Raw genomic sequence first — 17,063 nt, forward strand, 5'->3', positions numbered from 1 at the left:
CTTACAACTTCTGCTGTCCCTTTCCACATGCAAAAGACTCAAAGTTTCATGGTTTGATTCATTATTTTAAGTACACTTCATGACTCTGCTGGAAGTGCAGCTCAAAGACCCCTGTACCAGCCTGTATCAGCAGCCCATAGCTGCTCCAGAGAGAAGAGTACCCACGGGCCATTACTAAGGGCCAAATTCTACAAACAAAAAATATGCTCTAAAGCAAAAGAGAGTCAAGTTATGAATTAATTTCAACAACCAGATCACGCCAGTCATCTCCCTCAAACTTAAAAAAAAAATTGAAATAGAAAAAATTAAAGCAGGTTTTTTATGCTTTTAAATAGATGCCTTGTACTTCTTATCTGCAGCAGAAATCTCAAATCACACCACCACTACTGCAGACTATCACATTTTAGACTCCAGGACATTACTTCTGCATCAAATGGGTGCTCTCAAGAGAGGATAAAAGCTTAAATTCCAGTCACAATCATTAAGGCTAGACATTATAAATTAAAGATACCGAGAAGCACTGGAGTGTTGCAAAAATAAGGCTTCCTAAAGTGGTGTTGGCAAAGGAGGAAAAATCCAGACGTTTGCATTTGTGCATCACGAAGCAACGCTGTATGCTGGGTAGGAAACTAGGACACAACCAAGGACAGATGTTTCCCCTGTTGTCCTACTCATTCTAGAAGCAAGAAACATTACTATGGGTGAAAGCTACCTGGAAAGAAGTGAATCTTCGTGTCGTGCTGACTAATACTTCAGCACTAGACTATGGCTGGGAACTTTCAGCTGTGTCATCTCACACTGCCTTCAGTAACTGCAACTCCAGGCCGCACAAAATGAAGGCTGATGGCTGCTAGGGGCGTGTGAGAAGGGGTGGGAGTCAGAAGAGAAGAAAAATAAGGTGGTTGTTTTTGTGAACTTTTCAACCACTGCTTTATGAATAAAAACAGTAGCCTCTTTATATCATCCGAAACATTGACAGAATGGCCACGGACTAAACAACAGATGTAGAAGAGTGCACAACAAAGTGACAAGAACACCAGCCCATCTTCATTCCTACCTCACATGTAAACAGCTCACATTCCTCACCTCACACAACGACAGAGCTGTGTGTTGGGGAACAGTCACTCCAGTTGCTAATGCTTCCCATCAGTCCTCTCTGAAACGTGGCTCAAAGGGCTACTTTCCCCATTTACTACACAAAGCACCTAACTCCTTGCCCGACGCTGCTTCTAGATGTGCTAGTACTGACAGGCAGTCTGGAGATGCTCGTGGGGGGTTCTGTAAGATGGCCAGGCACCACAGAAGGTGCAGGCAAGCCCACCTCATCCAGCAGTACAGGAGAGGGGCACGGATCAGGGAGAGCGGTTCGACACCACCCATGTGAACTAGCACAGCTTCACTGGCTTCCATAGAACCGGTTGCATCAGCTGTAACTATCCACGCTGATTTACATGTCTTACAAATCAAGTCTCTTGGTAGAGGTAACACTCAACTCACCCCTTCGGAAGAGCCTGTGTGAATAGCGGGCAGTTAACTGTTACAAGGACTAAAGCCCAAGAAAAAACCTCTTCACAAAGCATATCCTGTTCACAGATGATCAAATCTAAGTACTGCAATCTCTTGTCACCATCTCAGCTGCCAGACTTGAGCTCCTGGAAAACATCTTTGTAATGTTCAACCACAAACTTCAACTTGAACTTTTAATACAAGTCCAAGTTCGGCATTAAGCACAAAGAGAAATCAGGCCACCCAAACAATTTCCTAAGTCAGAACCCATTACTCATCTAGCACTTAAAAGACACTGAAAAAGAGTAAAGCACTTGAGATTAATAGAGGCTAGGTCAATGCACAGTCACTAGCCAATTCTCCTTCACTGACCAATATAAGAAGGGTATTTATGAGCTAATGCTTTGGCTTTAATTTGGAAAAGCCAGGAGGTGGGTGTTGGGTGGGCATAAGGAAAACAACTAAACACAGCTAATTTTACAGAGAAAACTAGAAACAAAACACAAACTCCACCTAAAAAGAAGACAAGGCCTCCAGCCCTTGACCAGCACTAATGGCTAAGAAGTCAGATACAACTGCTTTTTGCTATAAAATATAGCATGTGACAGAAAAACCAGAGGGCACCATGCCACTGGGAAAGGCTCAGCATCCAAGAGCAGCAAACGGCAGCTGTAGCAATCTCTGGAGTTTTTCCTAACCATACCCATTACAGGTCACCACTAATCCTCTTCCTCTGGCATCAGTACAAAGAGATTCCCTAAATGAAATAATCCACCATCGGATAAGCTGCTTATTTTCTCCTACTGTGTTGCATATATCTCTACCACAAAAAGAACACAAAAACCAAACACCAAAACCCAACACACTTCAGTTGGAAACTAAGGCAATCCGTATGGATAAGACTACACTGAGTCAAGCAAACTTCCCCCCAACATTTGCGTGGATGACTCCGTACCTCCCCTTGCTCCTCCAGCTTTCGCTGACTCACAAGATCAAAAGGAACAGATGATCCAGGGGCACATTCTGAAGGTGGCAAGTACCAGACCTGCACACGGGACCCCTACAAAAATAAACCCTGATGGCCAGTACCCAAAGTGGTTGTAGCCTCCTTAAAGGAGACGGCTCCTTCCAAACTGCTGAACTTTTCATCCTGCTAGATACAGCCATAGGAAGGGAGGAGGAGGAAAAAAAAAAAAAAAGAAATCAAAGGTGCTATGCTTGTCCCCAAAGCTCCAGTTGGTATGTGTCACAGAATTAAAATGACCAGATTGCCTGGGGTTACAGATTCCCAATTCCTGTCCACACTCATATGGAGCAAGATGTAATGCAGACAAGAGTGCTAAGCTTCAAAGGGTTGACAATCGTCCTTTCCCTCCCGCCCCTGATTGCAACTTTAGCATCCCATATCCTGTCACTCTGAATGTTTGGACAATTTCAAACATTCCCAGAAAAAATACTGCAAACATAGCAGAAGTCTACAAGAAACCTCTCCAGCTGTGTTTCTTCCTAACTGTCCACTACTGGCAGGTACCTCCAAGGAGAGGCTGCCTATCATTATTGCCAAAAACGTAAAGAAGGACCAAGGGGGGCTTTACCTCCCATCCACTAACTCAGTTTGGCTAACTGGCCAGATCTTTCACCTGCCTAAAGCTTCTATTCCAGTGCCTCTATCCATAGGACATAAAGACTTCACCTCCCAGGTAGGAGCTTTGGCTAAACACTCTGGATGTTCACCAGCTTGACTTCCAGGGGCAAGGCTGTCAGATACGAACAGTTTGGGAATAGCTAGAGCCAGCTGCTCACCTCTGCTTTGTAAGAGGCCACGCGCACAGCAAAGCTGCTCAAAGCAGGGCGTTAAGACAGAAGAGATGACTCAACTGCTGTTCCTCATAGTAAGCTATATATAAAAGGCTAGTTAGTACCACGCTTTCAATCCTGGGTTTAAAATAGAGGTGGAGATATGAGAGAAGAAAAAAAAAAGAATAAAAAAAAAATAAATCACAGTTGTCCCTTGATAGCCACCACATGCCAGGGTGCTTACAATAAGCCCCCACTGCCAAAAAGCCAACACCCTTCGCAAAACAGATCCATCTTCCTTCCTCGCTACGATCTCCACTGGGGCCAAGCACTTTCCTGTCCCACCGGCACCGGGGCCAGCCCTCCCGCGACAGCCCGTATCCGCCGGCTGCTCCGCGCCCTCGGACCCCCTGAGGGGGCGAGGGACGGCGCCCGCAATCCTGTTCGAGGGAGCGGGGCGGGGGGAGCAAGGGATGGAGAAATTAAAGGGGTTTATCCCACACTCGCTGCCTCCACCGGGCTGACAGCCCGACACCACGCCGGATCCTGCCGCAAGTCAACGGGGGGTACTGGTTCTGCCTCAAGCTTACCCCCGCCCTAGCGGGGGGGGGGGGGGGCAGCCCCCCGGCGAGGGGAGAACCGGCCCCGGGCCGCGGCGGGCAAGGGCCCGGCGCTGCGGCTGACAGAAGCGCAGGGCCGGGGGGCACGGCGGCCGTTAGCGACCGTTGGGGGCGCGGGGCCGCCCCCAGCCCCGCGGGCTCGCTTCTCCCGGGGAGGGGAAGCCCGGGCGAGCATCACCGAAACCGGGGCCCCCCTCCTGCCTGCCCGCCCGCCTCCTCCCTGCCCGCGCTGCGGCTGGGAAGGAGGCGCGCCCCGAGGGAGCGGCGCAGCCACGGTCTTCTTCCCTCCCCCCCCCCGACACCTCCCGTCTCCCCGGGGCGGGGGACCCGCAAAGTTGAAAGGAAAAGGCCTCTCCTGCCCTGGTTTCTGTGTTTCTAAGCGGGCGCCCGCAGACTGCCCCGGCGGTGCCCGCTGCCCGGGGCGAGACAAAGGAGGGGGCGCCGCGGCAGCCCGCGGGGAGGGACCGCCACCCCCGGCCGGCGCTGCGCCTCGCCCGCGCACATGCACTCACGGACAGGAACAACGACGAGCGGCGTTACCTTGTTCATCCCATTCCCCATGGCTTAAGCGACCCGCACGCCAGCACCGCGGGAGGAGCCGTCGGCTGCCGGCTAGAGAGCTGCCGGCGGCGGGTCAGCGTGCATGGGACAGTGCTTGCCGGGGATGACTGGGGACGAGCTAATTGTTAATTAAGGATCGGCCGCGGCTAGCCGTTGTTGGGAAGGGCGAGGCGCATCTCCCCCCCGCCCGGGCCGGGGTTTTCTCTTAGCTGCCGGGCGGCTGGAGGAGGCGGGTTTCCGCTCGGCCACCCCCGGGAGCTGCGAGCCGTAGGGCCGCGCCACCAGGAACTGCCTCCCGCCACCGCCCCCACGTGCGGTTAAAGCCCCGGCGCGGCGGCCGCGGGATGCCTCGGGGCTTGTAGTCCCCGCCGCCGCGCCGCCCCGCCGCCGCCCGCCCGCCGGGACTACATCTCCCAGCGCCCCTCGCGCCGCCGACCTGCCCCACCTGTAGCGGTCGGCGGCACCCAGCGGGCGCTCCGAGCGGCCCGGCCTCGCCCCATTCCTAAGGGGATGAGTAATCGCCGGCGGCGGGGTCGGGATTTGCTTCCCGTGGGTGCAGCTTCGCGGAGCTGAGCCGCGGTTTTCTCGGCGCGAACCGCCGGCTGCCGGTGCAGCGGGGAAGGCAGGGCTGCGGCGGCGGAGCGGGCAGGTGGCTGCCTGCCTGCCCGCCCGCCCCCGCGGCACCGACACCCGGCTGCGTTCCGACCTCGGCTGTGCCGCGGCCGGCGCGGTAGCCTGCCTGGCGGGGGGCGCCAGGCCTTGGGCGCCGGGGCTGCCGCCGCAGGCCCCCGCTCGCCAGCCTGCACCCCTCCGGCGTGCCGGTGCCCAGGTGTTGTGGCGGAGAGAGGCGCCTGGCGCGGGCGTGAGGCCGGACTGCGCGGAGAGCTGGGCTCTTGGTCTCGGCCACGCTGCGGGCGCGGTGGGCTGGCGAGTCCCTGAAGGGTGATCCTGCCCTTAACTGGGGCGAACAGAGGGGAGAGCAAACAGTGAGAAGCAAACACCGCAGGATCAGACTGGGTGAAGTGAGAAGGGACTTGGGGACACTACCTGGCCCAGGAAGGATGCTTGCCACAGAGTCGTGGCAGGCGTGGGGCAAAGCCATGCTCAGTCCTGCCAAACCCATGCTTTTTCGCTCCCTAACATGCAGTTAAATGGGGTCTAATAGGGCTGTATCCTGCTAGCCACAGGACTCTGTTTTGGGAGGCGTGGTGATGGGGATTTGGTGCTTAGTCAAGGAGGACTTAAGGGATACCCACGATTTAAAGATGTGGGGACAGGACATTACGAGATAAGATGTCTTCCATTAGCCAGCCCAATAACGCCCCCAAAACCATGGAATCCTTAGTGGCTCATATGCAAGACAAGGACAAGACAGATGCTGCCCTGCAGCCACCTTCAGGGTTCCCATGCATTTATACACAGAATCATAGACCGCTTTGGGTTGGCAAGGACCTCAAAAATCAGCTAGTTCCATCCCCCCTGCAATGGGCAGGGACACCCTCACTAGGCCAGGTTGCCCAAAGCCCCATCTAACCTGGCCTTGGACGCCTCCAGGGATGGGATTTCCACAGCCTCTCTGGGCAGCCTGTGCCAGGGCCTCACCGCCCCCATAGTAAAGAATTTCTTCCTGAGGTCTAACCTAAACCTGCCCTCTTTCAGCTTGAAGCCATTGCCCCTTGTCCTATCACTGCGCTCCCTGGTGAACAGTCCCTCTCCCACTTTTCTGTATGATCCCTTTAAGTAGTGGTAGGTTGCAATTACATTACTCCAGAGCATTCTCTTCACCAGACTGAACAAGCCAACTCTCTCACCCTTTCTTCATAGGAGAAACGCTCCAGCCCCTTAATCATCTTCATGACCCTCCTCTGGACTCACTCCAAGAGCTGTATGTCTTTCCTGTACACGTATAATATTTTATAGAAAAAAATATCCTTCTGTTGACAATAACATCTTTATTCTGAGCAGGTGTTGCTACACGAATACTGTAATACAAAAAAACCCCACAAAAATCAACAAAACATTTATGCAATTATTCATGTGTCACCTGTGACTTGAAGATCTGTTATGTCTAGATGTCATCAGTTGGGCACACCTCAGCAGGACTGGGCAGGTCAGGGGCATCTGCCGCCCAAGGTAGCTGGTAGAGAGGTGAAAGATGGAGAACAGGGTAAAGCTTACAGGCAGCAAAGCCACGTATCAAATAATTGATGGATGAGCTCGGAAATGCTGGGTAGATGAGTTTTGGGTTGCCAGTACAAGCACACTTCTGAGAGGATGATTTCACAACCTCCAGCTGCAATCAAATGCTCGCAATTGCCAAAGAGGCGGTTGCACATCCTCCACGCTACCCTCAACAGTACAGCTCTGCCCCTTTCCTAAGCAACCCTGATCCAGCATCGAACTCCTTCAGAGAACTAACCCCGTGGAAGGCTGGGGGGGGTGATAGCCTGCTCCCTGCGAGGTCAGACCAGTGCACAGTTTGGCCAGGAGCAGGACCACCTGCCTCTGCACTGGCTTGTCATCTGATTGCCATGTCTTCAAACACTGGTGCTGCTTCTACAGAAGACAATTACGTGCTTGAAAGCAAACAGAAGCCAAGCCATCAGTTTAACTGCCCCCAAACTGGAAAACTCTTGCCTTGAAACAGCCATATCATCACCACAGTTGTTTACGTTTCAGGGGAAGGGATGACACTGGAGAGCAGCGCTGCTGGGGGAGCAGTGCCCAGGGTAGCTGAGGCAGGACTGGCTCTGGAGTGGTCTGTAGCTAGTGGGCAGGATAGTGCCAGCTTCCACGACAGGCTGCTAGCAAGAGGTTTCCTGGGTGATCTTATCCTGGGATTGTAAGAAGAAAGCAAGCAGCGCAGACTGCTGCAGCTAGGCCACTCCTGCTCTGTCTGAATTGGGTGGCCTTGGGAGTGGTGCCAAGCTACACCTTGACCCAGGTTGAGGAGGTTTTGTATGAGCCAGCCCCTGCTGCTTTATGCATCCCTGGGTCTTCCCCAAAGAACTGTGACAGCATGGCAGAAGGAAGGAAGCCAAAGAATGGTTCAATCTGGATGGTTTGGGATCAGGACTTCAGCTTCACTTGAAGACTACCCCACCCCTAGCCTCTTGGAACTAGCAGTTTCCCTGGCCATGCCTTAGCTCACAGAGGAACAGGGAACACCAGTGAGACATTCATTTTGGTTTTGAACCATTCCTAAATATCTCTCACCATGGGGCTTCACAGAGTTTGGGGGCTATATCACGTCATCATCAGCCCCCGAAAGATCAGAGGGGTCTCTCTGCAAGGCTGTGAAGGGTAGCTTAATGCACTGCGCTTCTCCCTTCCCCCTCAGTACTGCTGAAAAGCATAGCAGTGAGCTTTATCACTGAAATTGGCTTTAATATTTCATTGGCAAAGCTCTCCAGAATGTAATTTACTTCATTCTCATGCTGTGCAAAATGCGCCTGAGATCCACACGGTATGAATCACAGCTCGCCATAATAGCTGCTAAACACACTGTGCCCCCAAAGTGAAAGAATTCCTTGTCAGCAACTCTGGTGAGTAGGGTTTTTTTTGTGAGACAAATGGATAAATCATATCCCCGATAACTGCAGGGATCTCTGTTGTGCGCCATGATAACTGGAAAGCCTTGCAGTCGGTAGGTTCAGAGTCACTTCCACAGAACTCAGTTTCCCTATCTATAAAAATGCAAATAACAGTATTTCTGACCTTTGCAGAGAGTTCTGAAAAGGACTTTGCATTGGCAACTCCTATGAAATCGTTATATTAGGCAATACAGATGGAATATATGTTTATCTAACTTCCTGTCTGACATTTTTCTGAATGGGACGTGTCATGCATTCCCGTCCTCCTGAATGGGAAGTGTGATTCTCTGTTTTATTTTCAAGTTTCATGACTCCCTTCAGGATGCCTACTTCAGCCTGCAGTGCTTTCCCTTACTAGGGTTTTATTGCATACGTGCAGCTTTCTACAGCGAAAGAGCAAAAATTAGAGTGGGAGGTTGTAACATACCAAGATTAAAAAGCCGTGGGAGGAAACTTCTCCCTCAAACATTTACCGTGATATATAGCATCTCCTTTTCCTTCCCGCAGGTCTGGAAGGGGAATCCTGATGCTCTTGCCAGAGCTGTCTCTCTTGATAGTTACTCCAAAACCTGATTATTTCAGTTCTTCGGCTCTTGTTTAATAAACTTCCGTGTAATGCATTTATGGGGGAGAGGTCTTCAGCAAGCCTAAAGTGCTATAAAGTGTTCAGTAATTGTCACCTCTCAAGATCTTATTCCTTGTGCCTAGTTTCTGCACTGGTTTTCATATTTTGAAAGCCCATTTTAAAAAGCAAGCTACCCCGAGCTGGCTGGTCTGAATAAATGAACTCAGAAAATAAGAGCAAAAAACCCTCCCAGCTTTCCCTATCCCGAAAAGAGATGGCGCCTTAACGTGGCCTGTAATCCTACAAATCCAGGGATTTTTTCTATATCCTTGTGAGAGGAGGATGATAAATTGACCAATCTGGGCTCCTTGGCTCTGCACGCAGACGTATCTGGCAAGGCCAAGCCTCCCAGCAGCAGCGATTGTCTTCTAGGCAACTGCCTGAAAACTACCAACCAGCCAAACTGATATCGAAACTGAACCTTCTTCAAAAAGTTAGGCAAAACTTCTGCTTTGACAGTACGCTGAGCTTACTATGTTAAAAATAAGCAAGTAAATACTCTTTATCTCCTTATCTTCTGATCTCGCTTTCTGTAAACCCTGAGCTCATATTCAGCTATAGGCAGAAGGCATGTCGGCTATCCATGATCTGCCAGGAACTGATAAGACCTGGGCTGGGTTCCCTTGAAGCCATGTCAAAACTTAGTTCTCAGAGGTGGCAAAGAGGGAGATAAAAAGGATGATTGGTCAGAAATAGCCAGTGGAATGGTTTTCCTCTGAAATAGAGCGATTTGACAGAAAGGAACCGCTTCACTGGAAATAAATAACGAAACTTTTAAATTCATAAATAGCACTGAGCTGCTTTCTAACTGTGCCGAGAGGGAGGTCCATGGAAGTGAAAGAGCTGGGAGGACTCACCGCCTTCTCTTTTAGTATTTCTACTTGGCAATAAACATTGCTAAAGTAGTTCAAAGCCTGTCTTCTGGATAGGAGGGGTAGCACCCTGATATACTGTCGTGTATCCACAGAACAGAATTCATTCATCATTTGATAAATTCACTGTCTTAAGGCCAAATTTGGCTTTTATTATGTCACTGTGAATCTGAAGTAACTGCCTCGTAATCGGTGATGTTGCAGCAAGCTTTAAGTCCTGAAACTGAAGGGAGTTACCGCTGTGGTTTACTTCAGAAAAAATCATCTTTCAAGAAGCTGCTCTCAACAGGCAGAGTAGCTGTATGATGGTCATCTCCTGCCTCATGTTCCTCTTGCTTCCCCTTCCATTAATGGATGATACCAGCAGAATGTGGAGTACCCCAGGATGAAAGGGCTGAACCAGCAGATGAGGCCAAAGTGGCACACGGAGGGCATTGCAGAAGGCAGGTCCCCCCAAAAAAGAAAAAGGAACGACAATTCAGACAGAAGGAATAACACTAGAGAATAGCTGGGAAAAGCATACAGGATAATTTAGATGTAGGTTAGCTGCCATGGCAACCATGTACCAAATTACTGCACTTCTGTGTCTCTCAACCTGCCAGCAGCTACTTTTGTTTGCATGTACTTCAAGCTTTTAAAATAATTAATTCACCTTCAAACTCATGACAGATTGCAAATGAAGTGCAGATACTGCGGTTGCTGTGGGGTGCTTGGTTTAAACATTTAGATAATATAGGTAGAGAAAATAATAGGCCTTGAAAATCCTGTGTTTACCAAGGGGTGAAAAAAAATGCATAGCTTCTTTAACATTTCTTTAGCAGTTGTAACCCTTAATTTATGCTGCTTCTTTGACTTCCACATGATTACCAGGCCAAGCTGCCACCTTTGCCTCCGATGCATATTCAAGAGATAAATTGGTCCTAGCAGCAGCTCTGTTTATTTTTCAGTGCAAGAAACTGCCGTGCTGTAACAGTAGTAAAACATCTTCTTTTAATCCCGGATTCTTTGGAGATACAGTAAAGTATTAGATCCCTAAAGGATAGAAACAAGGCTATCAAAAAGCATACTGCAAAGCACGTGTGCCTTATTAGTTACTAAGAATAGCCCACTGCTGAGTGAGAAGGAAAGTATCCAAATGTGTTCCCTTGATAAGACAGGTATGTATTTGTTTCTCTGGGCACGTGTCAAAAGTATCCTCACAGCAAAATAACCTTAGTAATAACCTAATCTCTGCTTCCAGTCAATGTGCAGGTAGTCCTAGGGGAACTCGGCCTTCACGACACCTCTCTGCAGGAAGCCAGTAGGCCATGATATCCATTGGACTTCCCTCATGGAAAGGACTCATTGGACTTCCATCCGTGGGAACTCTTCAGAGTAGAAAGAGGTCAGGAGTCAGTTACTTGATTTTCCATGCAGAGTTTTCCCAGGTTATTTTGGCCTGCTGTAATTACCTATCGGACCATGACAGCAGAGGCCCTATAGAGCTGCCTCCAGGCTACCTGGTTACCTGGAAAGTCTGGCAGTGTGTCTGCAGCGTACCCGGGACTGCATGTCGGGAACACTTTGTGAGTGGCCTGTGGGCAGCTGGGAACAGGAGGTGAGTGGGAGGCAGAGCACAGAGCACGCTCACAGCCAAGAAGCACGCCTCTTTGGGTGGGTAAGAGTAAACCTCAGAGATGTTCTCATCAGGCTCACTGCCCTTTGCCTGCCTCCTTTCTGTAAATTACTAAAAGAAATGTTTTCTCCCTAAGTGTGTGGCCACCTGAAACACAGCTTGATAACACTCTGGATCAATATGATTGCAACCACTCTCAGCAACTGTTTAGTACCTTTGGGGATGTGAATTACATCAAGCTCAGGAAGCAGTAACAATGCCAGGCCTTCAAATTCTGCCATTTGCCTCTGTAGCTGTCTCCCTGTACTTCTGCAAATCCTACATTCTTCCAACATCACCTCCCGCTGAGCACTGCAGTGTCTGCTGAGCAAAGTATCAACTGCTGACGAACTGTATCCCACTGATATGGCCCAGTTAAGTACAGGTTAACATCCAATGTTGATACCTATACCTGTACTCCCCTCTACAGGGTGTAAATTCAGGGTCATTAAACTAAAGACACTTTCAGACATTACAGTATCCCATATGCCTTGTTCAGCACAACATGCACAGTCATCAGTAAAGTTATGTCACAGAAGATGAGAACTGCTAGTCTAGCATGGGTTCCTTTTGCTTTCGGGTTGATGGCTCACTGGTCTTCTTTCCAACCAGTGTCTACTTCCAAGGGAAGAACTACTGGAACTGCCTTTGCCGTGTACACTCTGTTGGGTAAGCTGGTGCCTGTCTCTGCATCTACCGGATACCTTGCAGTTCCAGGATGTATTGCTCACATCTGCCTCTGAGCTCTTCAAAGCATTTCTGCGATCTTTTATTGTGGTATTTTGGAGTCTCGGTCATCCCCTGTGCTAAAGTAACAGCAACACCCAGCAAGCTTCTAACCTGTTGAGGATTAAGTCAGGGTCTGCTTGTGGTCTTTTCTGAGGCTTTTTTGTTTGTTCTGATCCTTTGGTCTTTCATCTGGGACTTGATTACACGCACAACTTGAGACGCTGGTTCTTAAGTTGTATATTTCTCTGTAGTTTCACTTTCCTTTGTGACTCCAGGTCAGATCTACTCTCTTGAATGGTTCATTTTACAGAAGGATATAAGAGCAGCTGTTCCAGGTCAGAGCAAAGATCCATATAGCTCCGCATCTTCTCTCAGCAGTGACAAGCAGTGGACGCCTATGAGAAACAGGGTGAGTACAGAGGGTTCCTTCCCCTTTTCTATCTTCCAGTTTCTGGCAAACGGCAGGTCAGTTTTTTGAGCCAAGGGCACACCCAGTCCCTGGTCTGAATGTTAAGCTGGTGTTTTTATGTTAATATTTACAGTGACTCCAAGATCTCTTTCTCAAGTGACAACTGCTCATTCAGAACTCTCTGAATTTCATCAGGGCTGTATTTTCCAATATGCTCTGTTTTGTGTCTACCAGTATTGTATTTTCTCTGCCATTTTATTACCCAGTCAGTTGATAATGCAAGATCCCTGTGCTCCTTTCTCAGGCAGCTCTTGCTTTTGGCTGTTGGAAACAGCTTTGTATCATCAGCCACCTTGGCTATCCACCATCTCTTCCAGGCCGTTTGTGAATGTGTCGAACAATGCAGGGCCTGGCACGGGCTCCTTCCACTGCCTTCCTCTTGCAACTTCCTTTAATTGTGAAAGATGATCAGTAGCTCCCACCTTTGCTTTTCATCCTCTAACCAGTTACTAACCCACAAAAGGACCGTCCTTCAAACTCAGGGTTTTTAATGAGCCTTTTGGGGTTTGGGGAATCCTGTGAGAAGTTTTCTGAAAAATACCATTATACAAATGCTGGGGAAATTGGAGTGGGGAAAAGGGTGGGGAGCAAGGAGATGTATTTGTCTTTGAGACGAGAAAAATTTTAGTTTTCCTTATGTCTAAACTTTGCCTTAACCTGAGAAAACTGTGTAGTCTGCCAGAGCACTGCCTGTGAAAAAGCAGTATATTTCCACTTAAATCCATGTGGCAATGCTGACAAGACAGGCTGAGTGTTCTGCTTATCAGCAGACTTACTAAGTTTTGTTTCATAAACTCATGTCTTTGAACCTGGCTCTGTACACAGGAATACTTGGCCTCTTCATAGTGAACAGCAGGACCCTGTTCAGAAGGAGTACAGCCACCTGGAGGGAATGCTGTGGTCAAACTGTACTTAGACTTGAGTAGGGTTAATGCAGATTTACGCTGAAGTCGAGGAAGGCACAGTCAGGGCTTGTATTTTTTACTGCCTAACAGGAACAGCTTATGCTGCCAGTGATGTTGTGATTGATTTCATTTGTCATAAAAGATTCACTTGACCTAATCTTTCAGCAAATGAAGAAAGAAGACATTTCAGGAAATTTCAGTGTGTTTTTTCATTCGATTATTATTTCACCTTCTGTGATGGTGACTTTATTTGTTGTCTGGCAGAAAATGAAACTCATTTTATACTCTTTTAATATCCAAATAGAGCTATAATGCAAGTAGACAGGCTTGCATTTAGGAGTGGTGCCAACACTGAGTAATTTTAATATATTATATAGTTGATAATATCTGACCAAATATTCGAAAATAAGTCACTATAGAAATGAAGGTAGGTTTCCTTTGCGGCTTACAATATAATACTAAAATACAAAAGAAACCTGACTGGGTTTCAGTTATGAAATAATAGATACTGAGCCATTTTCAGATTTGCTCCATATTGCCAAAGTGTTTAAGCAGGTGTGTTTCACAAAGTTTGTGAAACAAAAGCTCAGCTGAAAGCAAATCAACATTAGGAAGCAAAACCAGTGCTGAGTGATAGTGCTTAAAAACTGAGAAACACGAGTGGTTTTAAACAGCAACTGAAAAGGTGCTTTGATGTTTTTTAAAGCACTCCCTTACACTCTGAAAAAAACATTACAAGACACCGCATCTTCTATTAGTGCTACTTCTGTAGTTCGGATCATACCCATCAAATAGTAACTTTTTTTTCTGGTAATATGAGCTGGTCAGCAGTTTTTGAAGTCTATGAACGCATATTCATGGACTCACCTTTGTTTCTTTTTTCCAAGAGCATTATCTTACCTGTACAAATGGGGGAAAATGGCAGCGAACCTAAAAGCCTCAGTATCTTCACACGACCAGCAATTAGCCCGTCAGTTTGCAGGAACAGACAAACCCCTTTGCAGCCAGGGTAAGGGTGGGCCAAACAGAGTTTGCTGGATTCAGGTGATAACCCAAATCAATCTCCTAACTCGAGCTCAGCTGAGAAAGCACCTTTCCCTTGCACTGCAAGCTGAATGCCTTGGTCACCACGCAGGATGACAAGCAGCCTTCCTCTGAAACACACAGCTCAGCAGTAGCACTGAAGTATTTGGGTCACAGACTGCTATCAGAGGCAAAGGTGGACAACGTGACCTGAGAGGAATTTAAGAGAATCTTCAGAATTCTGCCTGATTTTACACAAGTCCCTAAAAGCCTTGAATTCATTTGAATTCACTGAAGGCAAATCACTGCATGCCTTAAAGTGTACTGAAGCCTTTTGACAGCAGGACTTGTATTGTGTAGCTCTCTGACATGACTTAGGAAGATAAGGCATGAACAATGGAGAGTTATTAACATGAATAGTTTTCCATGCAAATTGGAAGCACCACAAAACAATAGGATGGATGTGGCTTAATGGCACCAGGTTGTCTGCAGGGCTGAACATAAAATATCACAGTAGGAAAGAGATAACAAAAGCTACTAGAACAAAACTGCTTTCAAAGATCAGCTGGGGAAGCTAGGTGACAAGATCCCTTTTCCTGGAGGTGGTTCCAGAGATTCAGTGCCCCAAAACGTGCATAAAAAAGGCAGAGCTAAAAAACAACTGCAGATTTGATAGACCTGAAGAACTTCATGAACCCAATGCATGAATTTAAACACCTTAACCAGATTCACCTTCATTGCACACCTGGGGCTGAGCAGGGTTAGGACAGATGTATTTGCAAAGGTCTAGCACCCATATTAATCAAATATGTTGGCCCCTTCGATACAAGAAACAGAGAAGCAACATAAAGAGATCAGTAAATCAATGTTTACATACTGTCTTTCCTGAAAGAAGAACCTTCAGTAGTAAGTAGGTAGGAAGAAGGAGGGCTACTGGAAGTTGCAGGCACTGGGATACGATCCCCAGGGTGGGTAGTTGCTGCTGTGGCTTTCCCAAGACATGTTGCTGCTACGTCTGTTGCCACAGCTCACAGCTGAGCAGCGGGGCTGGTGCTAGTCCAGGTGGCAATAGCTTATGCTGGTTGAAATACCAATCTCAAGAAGCTGCCAGGGGAAAAAAGGTTCACACAGCAAACAGAGATAGCAGCTATGTCCTCTCCTTGCTGAAGCCTCCTCCATTTAGATGTAGCTGATGATACATAAACACCATAGAAGTGATCATATAGAAGAGAAGTATTTTCATTTGATGTTTTAGTGAACAATCTATGTAGCAGCAGAATGCAGTGTGAGACATGCAGACCTCTTTTGGTTTATTTACCCTGACATTGGAGATTATTTTTGAACAGAAGTGACAGGAAATAATGTTTTCTGCAGCTCAGTCAGGAAACAGAACATGGCAAAGCACCGACTCTCAAGGACGGGAGCCGTGACATCCTGTCCATACAGCACATTCGGTGCCTCCCTGCCCCTAAAAATGTTTGAAATAGACCTTTTGAAAGGGGTTGGTTTTGCTGAGTCAAATCAAACTACTGAATGTCTGTGTCTTCAAAACTTCCCATCGTAGTTTATCTTCTGTTGGAAACCAAAATGTGACATCCAGGAAGTCCAGTCCATCAAGTGCAACGTTCCCCAAAGTCAAGAGAGCTGTATCCCTTGTCCCTAAGAGTGAAAGTTTTCTGTCAAGTTGCTGGCATCAAAGAGGTCAGACATCCATCTCTAGCATGAAAGGAAAGGGAAAGAGAAAGGGAAAAGGAAGAAGGGAAGGAAAGAAGTTCTTCCCTCAAAATAAGATCTCTGTATGTTGATTATGTATCTTGTTGTACACAATGTCCAGCATACAACTAGACAAAGCCATAACGTGTTGGGTGGGCAGTTGCCTGAAGGGTCAGGCCCAGAGGGTGATAGTAAATGGGGTTACATCTGGCTGGCAGCCAGTCACTAATGGGGTTCCCCAGGACTCCATTTTAGGCTCAGTTTTTTTGAACATTTTCATGAACAACCTGGACTCAAGACAAGAAGGCATCTTAAGTAATTTTGCAGGTCACACCAAATTGGGAGGATCTGTTGACTCCATTGAGGGCGGAGAAGCCTTGCACAGAGACTTGGACAGATTGGAGAGCATGAAGTTTAACAAGGGCAAGTGCCAGATTCTGCACCTGGGAAGGGACAACCTTGGCTACACATACAGACTCCCAGTCAGACACTGGCCGCCAGCCACACTGAGAGGGATTTGGGGGTCTTGGTCAACTGCAAGTTAAACATGAGCCAGCAGTGTGCCCAGGCAGCCAGGAAGGCCAACCACATCCTGGGGTTCATCAAGTGCCACATTGCAAGCCAGTCCAGGGAGGTGATTTTCCCACTCTACACAGTGCTGGTGCAGCCTCACCTCAAGTCCTGTGTGCAGGTTTGGGTGCCACAGTATAGGAGGGACACAAAACTATTGGAGAGTGTCCAGAGGAGGGCAGCAAGGATGGTGACGGGTCTGGAGGGAAAGTCATAGAGGAGAGGCTGAAGTCCCTTGGTTTGTTCAGCCTGGACAAAAGGAAGCTGAGAGGAGACCTCATCCCAATCTATGGCTTCCTGACAAGGGGTAGCGAAGGAGCAGGTGCCGATCTCCTCTCTTCGGTGACCAGTGATTGATCCCAAGGGAACGGCATGAAGCTGAGCCAGGGGAGGTTTATGTTGGATATTAGGAAGAGGTTCTTCACT

General features: G+C 48.1%; 1 protein-coding gene across 1 annotated transcript in view; it reads right to left on the minus strand.

Annotated features, from left to right (window-relative positions):
* DUSP22 (dual specificity phosphatase 22) overlaps positions 1 to 4,484 on the minus strand; it is a gene marked incomplete at both ends in the record, with an annotated part of 40,360 nt that extends 35,876 nt beyond the window's left edge. Inside the window, one exon of the mRNA XM_084279944.1 lies at positions 4,464 to 4,484. Within this exon, the coding sequence (XP_084136070.1) occupies positions 4,464 to 4,484 (21 nt within the window). The remainder of the gene's footprint in view (positions 1 to 4,463) is intronic.
* Between the last annotated feature and the right edge of the window lie 12,579 nt (positions 4,485 to 17,063).

This window comes from Gallinula chloropus (genome assembly GCF_964237585.1).
Source record: "Gallinula chloropus genome assembly, chromosome: 2".
NCBI lineage: Eukaryota > Metazoa > Chordata > Aves > Gruiformes > Rallidae > Gallinula > Gallinula chloropus.